General features: G+C 36.4%; 1 protein-coding gene across 4 annotated transcripts in view; it reads left to right on the forward strand.

Moving 5' to 3' along the window:
- Positions 1 to 14,596, forward strand: part of ACD1-LIKE (ACD1-like protein) — a 403,062-nt gene that overhangs the window by 244,346 nt on the left and 144,120 nt on the right. Inside the window, exons 7-8 of one of the 4 annotated variants that reach the window (XM_089402318.1) lie at positions 7,301 to 7,372; positions 10,718 to 10,785. The exons of 1 other annotated variant lie outside the window; for it this stretch is intronic. In XM_089402318.1, coding sequence (XP_089258444.1) covers positions 7,301 to 7,340 — 40 coding nt within the window. In that variant the 3' untranslated portion in view covers positions 7,341 to 7,372; positions 10,718 to 10,785. Of the gene's footprint in view, positions 1 to 7,291; positions 7,373 to 10,717; positions 11,204 to 14,596 lie in introns of those variants that run through there. 2 more of the 4 variants (XM_089402317.1, XM_089402315.1) reach the window with 2 other exon arrangements.

Below are 14,596 nucleotides of genomic sequence, written 5' to 3' on the forward strand. Positions count from 1 at the left end.
AAAACAAAGTTCCTACATGTTTTAACAATCAATACACAACAAAATCAAACTCCACTGTAAATACTCCACACTACCTATCAATCTCAATCTCAATCTCTCGGGAAGAAGAAGAAAAGGAAAATTGTAAGAAGAAAGAACAAGAGAAGAAGCTCAAGATATTACACAATAAAGTTATCTTTTTCTTCTCCTTGCTTGTCACAATGAACTCGGATGAGAACAATATGAAGTAGAGAAAAGATAAAATAGAAAATAGAAGGAGAGTAAAAATAGTAGTATCCAAATATAACACTCATATTTTTAGGGAAAATAACATGTGCATAAAGAAAATACCACTCCAAAATATCTCCCTTCTTCCATAATAACTGTCCGTAAGATAAACTATGCTTATGTATGACAATTTTTTCCTTTTAACACACTTTTTCCATGCCTATAATAATAAACACTATGAACTTTCTAAGGAGAAATTCTCCAAAAATTAAACCTTAATTATGTGATAACTGGAGAAAATAAATAAATAAATAAAATATGATAAGTTAGGCTAATTTTGAAATCCAAAAACTTTAAAAATAACAATGCAAGCTCTTCTCCGCCCAACATTCCTCATTTGAGTTGAAATGGAATCCTCTAGGACTCAAACACTATCTAGAAGTAGCCAGTATCAATGTGCAACCTTCTTGAATTATATATCAACCATACCAAAACACAATTGGTCCCCGAAAATTCAAAGTGCTTTCATGACATGAAATAAGAAACTAAGGTTGCTAGTCATGCTGGATCCCCAAATGTCCAATCATTTGCTAAAAAACAACTCCAAAAAAATGTCCTTTGAATTTCATGTTATAGTCAAATTCTCCAAGTAGAGTTTAATGAAATTCACACCAGTAAAATTCTACGCAATTGGACCATATATATATATATTAAGGACTGATTTATCAAATATTATGCACAAGAATATTTGTAACTGGTTTTCATCTATAGTACATCTAACAGTTAGTTTTTTTCTTCTAAAATATATTTTCACAAAAGCGATACATATTTCCCAAAAGATATCCAAAACTATGATTAAGTCATGCGAAATATTAACATTGCAAACTAACCTTTGTCGGGCACACTAGTCTTCTACCTCCCATACTACATTGAAAACTGCACTGAAACTGTAAGCATGGGGCGTAGATCTTCTGCCTCCCATACTCACATTGAAAACTGCACTAAAACTGTAAGTATGGGGAATTTGCTCTACTGAATCACTTGTCCATACGTATTAATAATATATTCTTTGCACGTAACAATGTGAAAGCAACTTGTTCGAACTCTATCCAACCTTTTATATTAAAGACGCAGAACCATGTGCCATGTCTGAAGTGTGCTCAACAAATCGTTGGTGCTCTGTCAATGGATCAACTAACCAATCCACCCTGTAATATCCTCACAAACCATTGATGTCAAATAGTGAACTATGTGACAATGAGCTCACCCTTGATGATAGCTATGTATGTACATTGTAGATTAACACTAGAACAGATAGGATTATCAAGACTACACAACAGTGAAGGCTCAAGATGAAAATATTCTCATTGATGTTGAATGGTGAACTGCATAACAATGAGCTAACTCTTATTGATATCTATGTATATACACTGTACGTTAACACTCATTTATAAGGTCAAATACGATATTAACGAATAGAATTATCATGACTACACACTGAAAACTCAAAATGAAAATAAAGAATAAACATTTAGTGACTAATATAATTTATGGAAGTAGAGATGGGGATGATGGACATGGGGAAAGGGATGTGAGAATGAAAGGAAAAGTAGGGAAAACAAGGGAATGAAATGATTTCATAAAGAAAATGCTTAAAATTTCGAACTTCTCCAACATAATTAAAGGTATTCATAGATCGATAGTTGTTGGAGGTACTACACACCTAGGACCTTCATTAGTGGCACATGCAGACGCTTAGAGCATGGGATTACATGCAAGATTCCTTCTGCATGATTTACTCCTTGATTTGCTCATTTTTTAACTCTACAGCTGGCTAGTTCTTTTGCATGATTTACTCCCTGATTTGCTCCTCTTTTCACTCCGCAACTGGGTAGTTCTCTCCGGAGCTTGTTGTAGATGTTGAGTCATCTCATTGATCACCACTATGGTGCATTACATTGGGATCTTCACCCAATAATGCTATATCATGAGCATTGTAACCTATTTTCTATTGAATCATTCTTTTGTTCTTTCGATTTTCTTTTAGTGTTTTTTCTCTGCAAAGCTGTGTGTTCAACCTTTACTAGCTAGATTCATCTGTGCAGGTTTTCTAACACATTTACATGGTATCAGAGCCCACAGGTTGCTAGATAAAAGGCGCACTAGTACTTTATTTTGCAGGTATTACAGCTTAGAGACCGAAGATCGACAGAAAAATGCAGTTTCCCAAAGCATCAATCCTAACACCGTACAACTATCACGAACGGAAGGACCAAATGGCTCGATACCTTCGTCAGAAAGGGTTGTACAGGGTTACCATGGCTGCAGAAGTGGAACCCACTTCAGCCATAGAGAAATTCAAGTACCTCAACAGCATGGATGAGGCCCAAGGATCCATATGCATGTGCATCTCCCCAGAGTTGCAGTTTCATCTATCTGCCTGCAATACTCCCAATGAGATTTGGAAAAAGGTTGAAGAACTCTACGGGAAGCAGGATGAGATGAAAGGACATCTGCTCGAAGTGGAGCTGTTGTCATTGGATCCACGGAACTATGACAGAATTCAAGACTTCTTCACCAAATATAATGATTTATTGCTGCAACTCGAGGGTTGTGGAATTGACAAATCCAAGGAGGAGAGTCGTCAGGTTCTTTCTATTATGTCAAAGCTCGGACTAGAATACTTCGTCTTTGTGTCTATATTTCATTCAGTAAAGCTCGCAACAGGGAAATCCTATACCATGCCTTCTCTCAAAGAGGTCATGGAGTCCCTTACTTTTGAGCAAGATAAACTCATTGGCATGGGGAAAATCAAACCTCCAAAAGCGCATGCACTCGCTGTGCATGATGACAGCCACAATAAAAATTACAGATTTGATTCAAATTAGAAAAATCAGCGGCAAAAAGACAAGGGAAAAGCACATTCCCATCCAAAGAAGGAAGGGTACACCAAGCCCTTTAATGACTCCTCCAGCTCAAGAAATGAGAAAGGGAAGAAAGGAGACAAATGCACCTACTGTCACTTAGGATTCCATCTAGAATCCTCCTACATGAAGAAACAAATTGACCAAATGGCAGAAATCCTTCAGAAGCACAACCTTGGGGACCACATCTCTCAAGGCGCCAAGAAGAAAACTGAGGATCCACCACACGGGAAAGGTAACAATTTTCATGCTTTAGTTGCAATTAATTCTTCCCCTTATGTGTGGATTATAGATTTTGGTGCATCACATCATATGGCTACTGCAAAAGAAGTTTATTCCTCTTTGGATGCATGCAAAGGACCTCCCATCCTCATGGGAGATGACTCACCTATTGAAGTCACTGGAAAAGGTAGAGTGGAACTTTTACACAGAAGCTTTGAAAATGTGTTTCATGTTCCAAAACTTTTGGTAAAACTGCTTTCAGTTTATCAGGTCACTCATTTTGGCACCGGAAAGAGAGTGGAATTCACTCCAGATGCAGTGAACATATATGACCTACATAGCAGCTCCAAAATTGCAACCGGTGAAGTAAACAATGGAGCCAAACTATATACATTTTCTGAATTTATTGAATCTGAATCCTCCTTATTGCTTACACATGCTGATGATAGTAGTAGGCTTTAGCACGAGAGGTTTGGTCACTTAAATTACAGGTATATGCAGTAGCTAAGCAAGCATGAGATGGTGGAAGGCTCGCCAAATATTAGTTTCTCCAAAGGAGTTTGTGAAAGGTGTGTCCTTGGCAAACATCCTAGAGAAAAGTTTGACACTGGCAAAGACTCAAAGAGCATCCTCTCCTCTAGATCCGATCCATAGTGATCTCATGGGGCCTTTTCCTCATCCTTCCATCAACAAAGCAAGGTATGTGCTTACATGTATTGATGATTTCTCACGGTATACTTGGGTGTATCTTCTCAGGGACAAATCTGAAGTTTTTGCGCATTTTGAAGATTTCAAAGCACTAGTTGAGACATAGTCAGAAAAAAGATCAAATCCCTCCGTATAGACAATGGGGGGGAATATGTTAACACAGCACTGCAGAACCTTTGCCTTGAGTCTGGGATACAGTTGCAGTACACAGTTCCATACACTCCGCAACAGAATGGAGTTGCTGAGAGAAAGAACCGATCTCTCAAAGAGATGGCTTCCTGCATGTTGCATGCTAAGTCACTGCCTCATAAGCTATGGGCTGAAGCACTTAATTGTGCTAACTACATCCAGAACAGATCTCCTCATAGGTCTGTCAAGGATCAGACCCCCTTTGAGGCTTGGAGTGGCACTAAATCGGAGGTCACCCACTTTCGTGTTTTCGGCTCCCGAGCATGGGCCAGGATCCCCTCTGAAAAGAGGAAAGCTCTTGATCCACAGAGCATTGAGTGCATCTTTGTTGGATACCCTGATGGTGTGAAGGGATACTGACCCCTGATTTCCTCTACGGACAAGCTCATCATTGAGCGAAGTGTCAAATTTGAGGAGAGTCTCTCGCATGCACCTCAATTGCCGCATGAAGACACCATTTATCTACCTCATGTCCGAGATGATGACTCAGTACACTCAGATGCAGATACAGAGCATGCAGGTGCCAAGGTAGAGCATGCAGATGCAAAGACAGAGTTTTCAGATACAAATCCAGTGCATGCATATGATGATCCACATCCAAGCCTAGATCGGGCTTTCAGCAGTGAATCAACTTCTCTTGTCATAAATCAAAGAACAAGGAGCTTACGTGAGATATATCCACAAGACCACCCAACTGCTAGAAATGGTCTTGTGGGGGATAATTCTGATTTGCGGAGGACTAGCTCATAGTTTATTGAGCCTCCTCTTGCCCTCACTGTCATTGAACCAACGCCATCCTGGCATTGTCATTTGGTTTAGTCCTCTAATCCGTAGTCTTATGTTGAGGCTGTTGGGCATCCCTCTTGGAAGTCCGCCATGGAGGAGGAGTATGACTCCCTCTTCGAGAAACAGTCCTGGGATCTGGTCCCCCTTCCTTCAAGAAAGAAACTTGTCCGATGCAAATGGGTCTATAGGACCAAGAGTGCTGCAGATGGGCAAATCATCAGACAGAAAGCGAGGCTAGTAGCCAAAGGTTTCCAGAAAGTGCATGGCATTGATTATGATGAGACCTTTGCTCCAGTAGCAAAGATGGATTCCATATGCCTTACACTTGCCATTGCGGCTGCCCAGGGATGGGAAGTACATCAGATGGATGTGAAGAATGCCTTTCTTCACGGAGACTTATTAGAGGAGATTTATATGGAGCAACCACATGGTTTCATTTAGGATTCATCTTTGGGCTGCAAACTGAAGAAATCTCTATACGATCTTAAGCAGGGCCCGAGAGCTTGGTATGCGAAGATGGATTCTTTTCTCTTATCAAAAAACTTCGAAATATGTAAGTCTGATCCGAATGTTTACATGCTCAAGACACATGATTCTCTTCTTATCTTAGTTTTGTATGTGGATGATCTCCTAATCATCGACAACTCGGTTTTAGTCATTAATATGCAGTTATGTCTCTCAGCAGAACAGACTGCAAACATCATTACCAACACATTCATTGAGCAGAAGTTTCGCTCTCTGCGTGATCGTCTTGGAGTGAAAGACACAGTTGCTTAGCAACTGTCTTTTCTTTCTCTTTTCTTTTGATTACATTGTATTTTGAGGGGGGGGTTTTCCCACGAGGTTTTTCCTCTTTCCTCAATTTTAGTACAAGTTGCACTATATTTTGGGTGACCTTTGGCCTTAGTTGGCAGGGGCCATTTTCTATTTTTCCCCATAGTGGTGTTTAGGGGGGGTCTTGGAGGTACCACACACCTAGGACCTTCATTAGTGACACATGCAGACACTTAATTAGAGCATGGAACTACATGCAAGTTCTTTCTGCATGATTTACTCCTTGATTTGCTCATTTTCTAACTCCGCAATTGGCTAGTTCTTCTGCATGTTTTACTCCCTGATTTGCTCCTCCTTTCACTCTGCAATTGGGTAGTCCTCTCCGGAACTTGTTGTAAGTGTTGAGTTATCTCATTAATCCCCACTATGGTGCATTACCTTGGGATCTTCACCCAATAATGCTATATCACAAGCATTGTAACCTATTTTCTATTCAATCATTTTTTTGTTCTTTCAATTTTTTTTTAGTGTTTTTGCTCTGCAAAGCTGTGTGTTCAACCTTTACTAGCTAAATTCATCTGTGCAGATTTTCCAACACATTTACAATAGTAAAACTGAGCGACCCAAATTAACAAGCCTTATTCATGACAAATCCTTTTCCTGAATTAATCCCGTATTGGATTAGATATAACGAATCAGTTTGGTGACAATATTCTTGGCATTACGCCCATGGTACATGCAATTATATCGATGCACGCGTTGTCACAAAGACATCACAATCCTTTGGTTTATTTCCACCGACTTCGACAACAACAATCAATCCTTCCCTGGATTTTATGATTGCCAATGTAACTCCCATATCAGGAGACAGATCTGGAATTGGCTTCTTTGCTAACAAAATATGAGCATCTGAGTAGATTGACACCATCTCCGCGACATGGGTCGATTAGCACAAATAGCATCTGAGTAGATTGACACCATCTCCGCGACATGGGTCGATTAGCACAAATTTAATTGTTGCTCGACAGATGCGATTCTACTCATACCCAAAGGCTGACTAATCTACTGGGCATGAAGGCCTTTTTCCCAAAGAGTATTCACTTTATTGGATGATTATGTCATATAATATTATGATGCATTTTTACCTCCACATAAATTACTTTGAACATCATCAACAAGTACCATATTTGTTTTCCTTTAGGGCGTGGGCACAAAATTCTTTCGATCAGATCGCACAAGTTACCTGTATACCTTGATTAAGGCTTTTCCAACCATATTCTACAGCAAATAAGAATCTGTACATTACGATAGAATGTGAGACATGCTACATGTTTGCCATTTGGGTATAAATATTAATACAACTTAATCATCAAACGGAGTCGTATACCGCATGTATCAATTTTTCGATTCAGAAAATAACATGCGATGAAATTCCCTCCAACATTAAGTTTGAAGTCAATGTGAATCCTCCTTTGTTTTAGTGTGTGCAGATCTGGATGTGTTTGGCTAACTTTCAATTTTTCGCTGTAGAAACTATTTTTCTCCAGATATCTTATGATGAGGTAAAACTCTCAGCATGTAATGACCTTAATTGCTGTATTACGTGCATCGCTTTATAAATATGGTTTATATGTTATCCATATTTTATTTGGTTTACATTTTGTATGTAGGTTTATAAATGATATTTTGTATATTAGGATTAATCTTATTAACAAAGCCTCAAGTCAAATTTCTTGCGCACTCTTTATATTTTAAGAGCATAATTATTGGGTTTACAGTGTATGTAGATTTATTATTTTATTTTGTATATTAAAATTATAATGTCATTAACCAAAGCTCAAGTCAAATTTAGTGCCCATCTCTTATGCCTTGAGAGTACTTTCAAGTTTTTTTCTTTTCTTTTCTTTTGTTACCTCTGCAACCTCAAGAATCCAAATACAAGAAGGGAGAGACATCCCTATTCAACTCTTTGTTCTTCATAAAATATTTTCTCTATGGACCTCCCAAGACATAAGCAATGTTGGTTCATAGAGGCTTTCTCATTCCAATAAATTGACATCTTTATCTAGCCCCTCCACTCCAAGTTTTCTTTATACACCCTAACCTTTAATTATTTGGGAATTCTTCTCCTAATACATAAAATGTTATTGTGTGGCTCATCATATGGTATTTTAGGGAGATGTGTTTCATATATATATTTGGTGTACATAGTATGTATATAGGTTTATCATGTTATTTTTTATATTAAATGTATAACATCATTATCGAAGGCTCAAGTCAAATCTAGTGCCCATCCCTTATACCTTGAGAGAATTTTCAAGCTTGTTTTCTTCTTTCATTATGTCCACACCTTAGGGGATTCAAGAGAAGGGAGAGATATTACTACTTTGGCCCTTCAGTCTTCATAGGATATTTGTCTCCATGTACCTCTCAAGACATAGTGATTGTTGGTTCATAGTGGCTTCCTCTCTCCTTCAATAAATTGACATCTTTATCCTCACCAAGTTTTCTGTATACACCCCTAGCCTTTGGTTATTTGGGAATTCTTCTCCTAATGCATAAAGAGTTATTTTATAGCTCATCATAATAATATTTCTGGGAGATGTAGTCCATGCCCGTATATGGTGTACATCATATGTACATATGTGTATCATGTTATTTGTATGTTAAGTCTATAACATCATTATCCAAAGCTCAAGTCAAGTTTAGTGCCCATCCCTTATACCTTTTGAACATATTCGAGCGTGTCTTCTTCTTTCATTATGTACACACATTAAGGGATTTAAGGGTAGGACGTGAGAAATATCCCTACTTGAGCCTTTGCTCTTCATAGGTTATTGTCTCCATGGACATTCTAAGACATAGGTAGTGCTAGTTCATAGATGTTTCCTCACTCCTTTGATAAATTGACATCTCAATCTAGCCCCTCATCTCCTCTAAGTTTTCTTTAATCACCCCAAGCCAATTCCTTCAACCTTCAAAAGAGGAAATTGTTATGGTGGTCACAAAATTTATTTACTAATATTATTATTTGAGTTACTTAAATGGACCTTAATGGACCTTCTACTTTGAGCACATTTTTCAACTAACGGATGGCCTCATTCTATGTCCTAACTACACTGGATGCCATTGGTCACCATGACCTTTAGATCCCTCTTGGAAATTTGAGTGTATGTTCCCACTAATGGCGAGTTGACATTGACCACAATTTATTGTAGTATTATAGGATTTGTTAATTTTGGCATCTACAAGAGACTAAAAGTGAGGGGCACTTCATCTTCAAATGCTACGTATATTATGAGCTTCGAGGGAGATGCCATTATTTGCATCAAGGTTCAATAGGGCCCCTTGTCACCTTCTTTCATTTTCCAAATCATGTGTTTGGTTTATATATCCAAGAGCTAATCACTCATAGAGGATAGATCTTATGGACTATATTCAAACTTGGTCCCATCGAGTTGATTATTTTATTTTTCCATCATATTTGGATGATTGGAGGCACTAAGCATCATGTAGATACCCCATCCATGGATGTAAAATATATTAGGTAATTCAAAACAATGCACATTCTCTTGTGCCTTAGTAGGCAATGGGCATCCCACTTACACATGGTCACTAAGACGCACACTAGTTTTTCCAACATGAAGACATCTTATTCTCAATCAAGTGGTTAGATTCCCATCAAAATCCTTCTTTTTAGCCTTATAAGTTTTTTAGAGAGATTTTGTTGGTTGTTTCTAGGTTCATTCCAATATTACCTAGTCATGATCTATTAGCTCGAGGAATTCCCCAAAGGACATTATTAGGCATGTCATTTTCTCAATTACAGTTACATGTCATGATAAGGTTAACGTTATTTCTTTCACATTTACGTCTACTTCTATTTTGATTATCATATATTATTTTTGATAGGGTTTACTCTCATGGTTTGACCCCTCTTACTAAATACTACTTTCATATCATGTGTATTTCTCTTTTTTTGACACTTTGAAGTTTCCTCAACACTCTTACAATACCATTGTGACATATTGTACACATTAGTTCCATTTCACCTATTTTGGTTACTTATATACATTAATAAAAATATATATTTGTCTTATATCATGTATGAAGTTAATAGATACTAATGAGTCTCAAGGGAGAGACACAGATAAGGAAAACTCTACATAACATAAAATTCATATATGTAACTTAAAGTCCTAGGTCCAAGTAAATATAGATAAACATAAAATTCGATTTAGAGACGTAGACTCATCTCACGATATGTTGATGTATCATTTTTTTAACATTGTCAAAAAGTAAAATGTATTATACAACTATTTATGCAAATAAAAATTTATAAGATATAGATTTTCTCACTTGGATCAGAATGAGTAAACAATGGTATAAGCTCCAAATCTATCCTTCTTTGTTAGTAAATAACTATGTAGAGTTGGCACATTAATAGATTTGTTCTTTTTTAGTTGGGAACTTAGTACACTATTAGAATTTGTTGTACCTAAATAATATGCCTTCAATTAAATAGTTGATCTTATTGTAATTTAAGAAAACACTCAAATTCTATAAGATTGGAACTAACATGATGAGAAAGAGCAAAACAACTCTATAATTTTTCATTATCTCAAGAGAGAAAAAGCATTGCAACTTTGATTATATAGTAGTGAATCAAATGGTATTCATAATAAACAATTAAGTTGTTCTCCCCCTATAGTTAATTCAATATCTTTGGTTAGTATATTTTTTCATAACATTGATGGTGTGATATATGTCTTGCATTTCCCTCGTATTAGTGAAATTGTATTATTAGCAGTAGTTATTGTATGATTAAACATTCCCAAGTTATATGGGTTAAGTGTGGCAATAAATCTATCAAACAATTGCTAATGTTGGTAAAAACAAAATTCCAGGTATTGGTCACATGTGGTGAAATGTCGGAGTTGCAAAGGTGCATTAAATGCTTTTAGGACACTTGAGATAACTACACAAGTTATATCGATTGCATCCGTTGGAATGCTTGGAGTTATAGCAACTACTAAACGAGCATCATCATCTTCTCTATCTGTTTGGATTACACCATTGGTTTGCAGCGCATTAATTTGTTGCTTGGCATCAAGGTGGTTGTCACACTTCATCTATAAGACCTATTATTTCCATGACTACAACCATGCTCTTATCAAATGATGTTAGTTAACTAACATGTAAAAAATCATAACCATGAAATGATGTTTTAAGATCTTGCACTACTAATAAGAAATATGAGTGCGTTCATATGCTTTAAAAGATCCTTATTTGAGACCAAGATTTTTTGTAATGGGCCAATTGTTCTCGTGGATGCTATAACAAAATTCAATTGAATTCAGATCAATGTGAAAAAGTATCATTTTGAAGTTTCATGTTTTTTGTGGGGACTTGACGGAACAACATAATCATAAGATGAAAAATTAAGCTAACTTTGTGACATAATACAGTGTGTTGTAGGAACTAGAAAGTGTTAGTTTATAATGATGTATTCAAAATCCAAAATCTTACACACACAGACAAATTTTTCTTGTGCAATTATTTCACTGAATAGTTATCTAAATATTTATATATCCATATAATTAAATGGTTGAATTATATTAAAGGGTATTATATGCATAACATAATAAAATAGATATATAGATATTAAAAATATTATATTCATTAATCTAATGGTTGAGTCATGTCTATTTAGTCTAGTCTAGGAAACTGTGAGGAGTGTTATCTTCCTCACTTAGATCTAATTCCCACAAGTAACATGTTAAACTCTTGTTGAGTATATTTTTGTAACAACCTTAATTCTTGTTTTAATGAAGACTTACTTTTGTATAATTCAATTTACCCTAATTATCATCCTTGGACTGATGGAAATTGCCTAATAAATTTCCCGACGATATATTTGTCATGGAAAAAAATAGTAATCAAATAGTTGAATTATATTAAAAAGATTATATACATAATATGACAAAATAATTAATAAAAAAAACATTTATTTATCCTTTATATAAAACTAAAAGTGCGCAGGTGGTAGCACAATTGGTAAAAAGCATGTTGGCAAACCCTTGTGTATCCAAATGATTGGAAGTTCAATCCCCTCGAACATGTCTCACCAACCAAATAAAAAAAAAAAACAACAAAAAAAACAACAAAAAAGATTAATATATTAATATTGTTATTAGGGGTGGTAGGAGGGGGATGGATTCTCTCTAATCCCGAAGGAATAATTGTTGATAAGTATGCTTGGGGATTGAGTAGGAAAACCAAAATCAAGAGTTTATGGACTCTATTTGGGCTTTCTTTTAGCCAAAAAACGAGGAATCAAGAACATCTTCATTCTGGGAGACTCCCCTTTGTAATCTGACTATTAAGAATAGACTCCCTTCTTAGAGACAATGTGTTAAGTTTGTTACTTTATTGAATCAAAGGTATTTTATCCCCCTTCTCTACCTCGTAGCCCTTCCACATTTCAAGACCCTCAATGCAGATGTGGACCAAATGGCCAATAAGGAATATATTTAGGATGATTGTAAAATTGACATTAACAGTGAGGTGGACCAAATCCCTATCCCCTGATGTCAACTATGATTAGCGATTATTCATCCTTTTTACATAATAGACCCCATCTCAATCTAAAATTAATGAATAATCTCGCCTTATCACTAGTTGTTCACTCATACCTCCCTCTTCCTCAACACCTTCTCCCTTTGCAAAATCATTCAAGCATAAAGTCTAATAATGGTTCCATGATGGATCTACCATGCTTGTTGGTGTGTGATGCCACGTTGTTACGATCAGATTACAAATTCATGCAAGTGTGTTGCTCCAAGTGGTAGGGTATTCGTTTAGGATTCACATAAGGTGAAAGTGGTTGTATCTAGTGTGTTTCACCTTATCTAAGGCTTTGCATTTAATCTCTCAAGCAAGGATTAGATGGGTATTTCATATGAAGGCCAGGCTGCATGAAGAGTCATTTCACACAATATAACGATGATGAATTTGCATTGGAACCCTGGTAATTTTGTAGATGCAATCCATCCTCGTACGTTCTTCCTAACGGGAGAATGGAATAAATTGGCATCAAGTTACATAGCTTGCTTCATTTTGGAGGCCTAGGAGTATGGGCCCAAGCTACTAGCAGTGTGGTGGTGGGTTGTCAGGCTCAAAGGAGTCGAGCCCTCTGGAAGGCAAAGGATTTTCTGTAGCGTATTTCACCTCAGGAGCGTACCTTCGGGGGGCTCGTCCAATTTCGGCTCTAAGGTAACACTAGTATTTCAATCATCTAGGAAAGGAAGGTTTTTGTGGTATGGTGTTAATTTCCCTACAACAATAGTTGTCACCTCTCGTTGTGGTAGAGTGCATTGTCTTCCCTCTCGTGTGAGAAACTCTCTTCTCCAAAGAGCTTTGGTTAACATGGTTACAGGGTCTTGGGGTCATCGAAAATAGTGCATTGGACATGGCTTGTGAAGGGAAAGCAAAAGTTTCAAATTAATTGGTGGCCCATCGGATTCTAGGCCCTAGGCCCTTGATGCCTGTGAGCATTGCAGAATGGAACTTGTAGAGATGAGGGCCGAGATATATGACCTACAGGTGATGCTCCTTTAAGAGAGAACCTCTTAAAGCAGCACATTAGACACCATGGAGAATCAACATCAGGGGATTTCTCACTTGGAGGACGAAATGGAGGCACTTCACAGCATTATAGCAAATCTTCAACTATAGCAGAACGAGCCGAACAACTTCGTGGCAGAAGTGAAATTGGAAATTGATCTGAACCATCCAACGAACCCTCTTGATTAAATTAGTTAACAAATAATTGGGTTTAAATGCTCAGTTCTTTTATCTAAATTTTGTTGGATATATACTAATAGTATAATAAGGGTACTTGTTAGTCCTGAAGTTTTGGATGTATTTTGGACACTAATACAACCAACATATCCTAGTCATGAAGTTCAAAATTTCTTTTGCAATGTAAATCTCCAAGGATTTTGCCGCGATCGGACACAAATTTAAAGAAAAAGTACTCATTCTTGTTGAAAAAGAAACTATAAAACTAAAATTATTATCCAAAATCTATCAAAAAGCAATGAAGGTAATAGTTGAAACACACACACACACACATATATACCAAAAATATCAAAAGAATTGACTTTTTACTTAATATGAACTAAATATTTAGTAACAAAATTATCCACTCAACTTTGTGTAGAATTTTAAGCATTTATGTACAATTTATCATGACAAAGTGAGGTTTATTTAGTCAAAAGAGTTACTCTTGGTCTTGATATTTTTTCCCTTAAAAGCAATGCACCTAAAATCTAGAACCATACAAGTGTGGTGAAATCATTCTTATTGTAAAGATGCACCAAACCAAGATCCCTAAAACAATTCTAATTCAAAAGCACACCCATTGGGAAACTCTTAGAATTCATTAGTAATGCATCACTTTGGAGGGAAGTTGACACCCATTGGGAAAAATATTATTAGTAATGTGTTGGGTAATTTAATTGAGTTAAATTACTTAGCATTACATTATCAATCCAAGTACATACACTTGCAAAACACACTTACACAATATGTACCAGAAATTTGACTTTTAATGTAAAAAGTGAATCTAATCTATTGAAAGAAATGACAAGATTGAAACAAAATGTTGCTCATGAAATGATGTCAAAAATGAGCACACACACATTTTCTTATGAAAACAATAAATTTATTATGTGAAAGAAAAACACAAGTTATTCTAGAAAGGAATGAAGATTTAATTTAAA

Source organism: Pinus tabuliformis, chromosome 2_1, assembly GCF_031772625.1.
Source record: "Pinus tabuliformis cultivar Carrire ecotype Pingquan chromosome 2_1, CPIR1, whole genome shotgun sequence".
Taxonomy (NCBI): Eukaryota; Viridiplantae; Streptophyta; class Pinopsida; order Pinales; family Pinaceae; genus Pinus; species Pinus tabuliformis.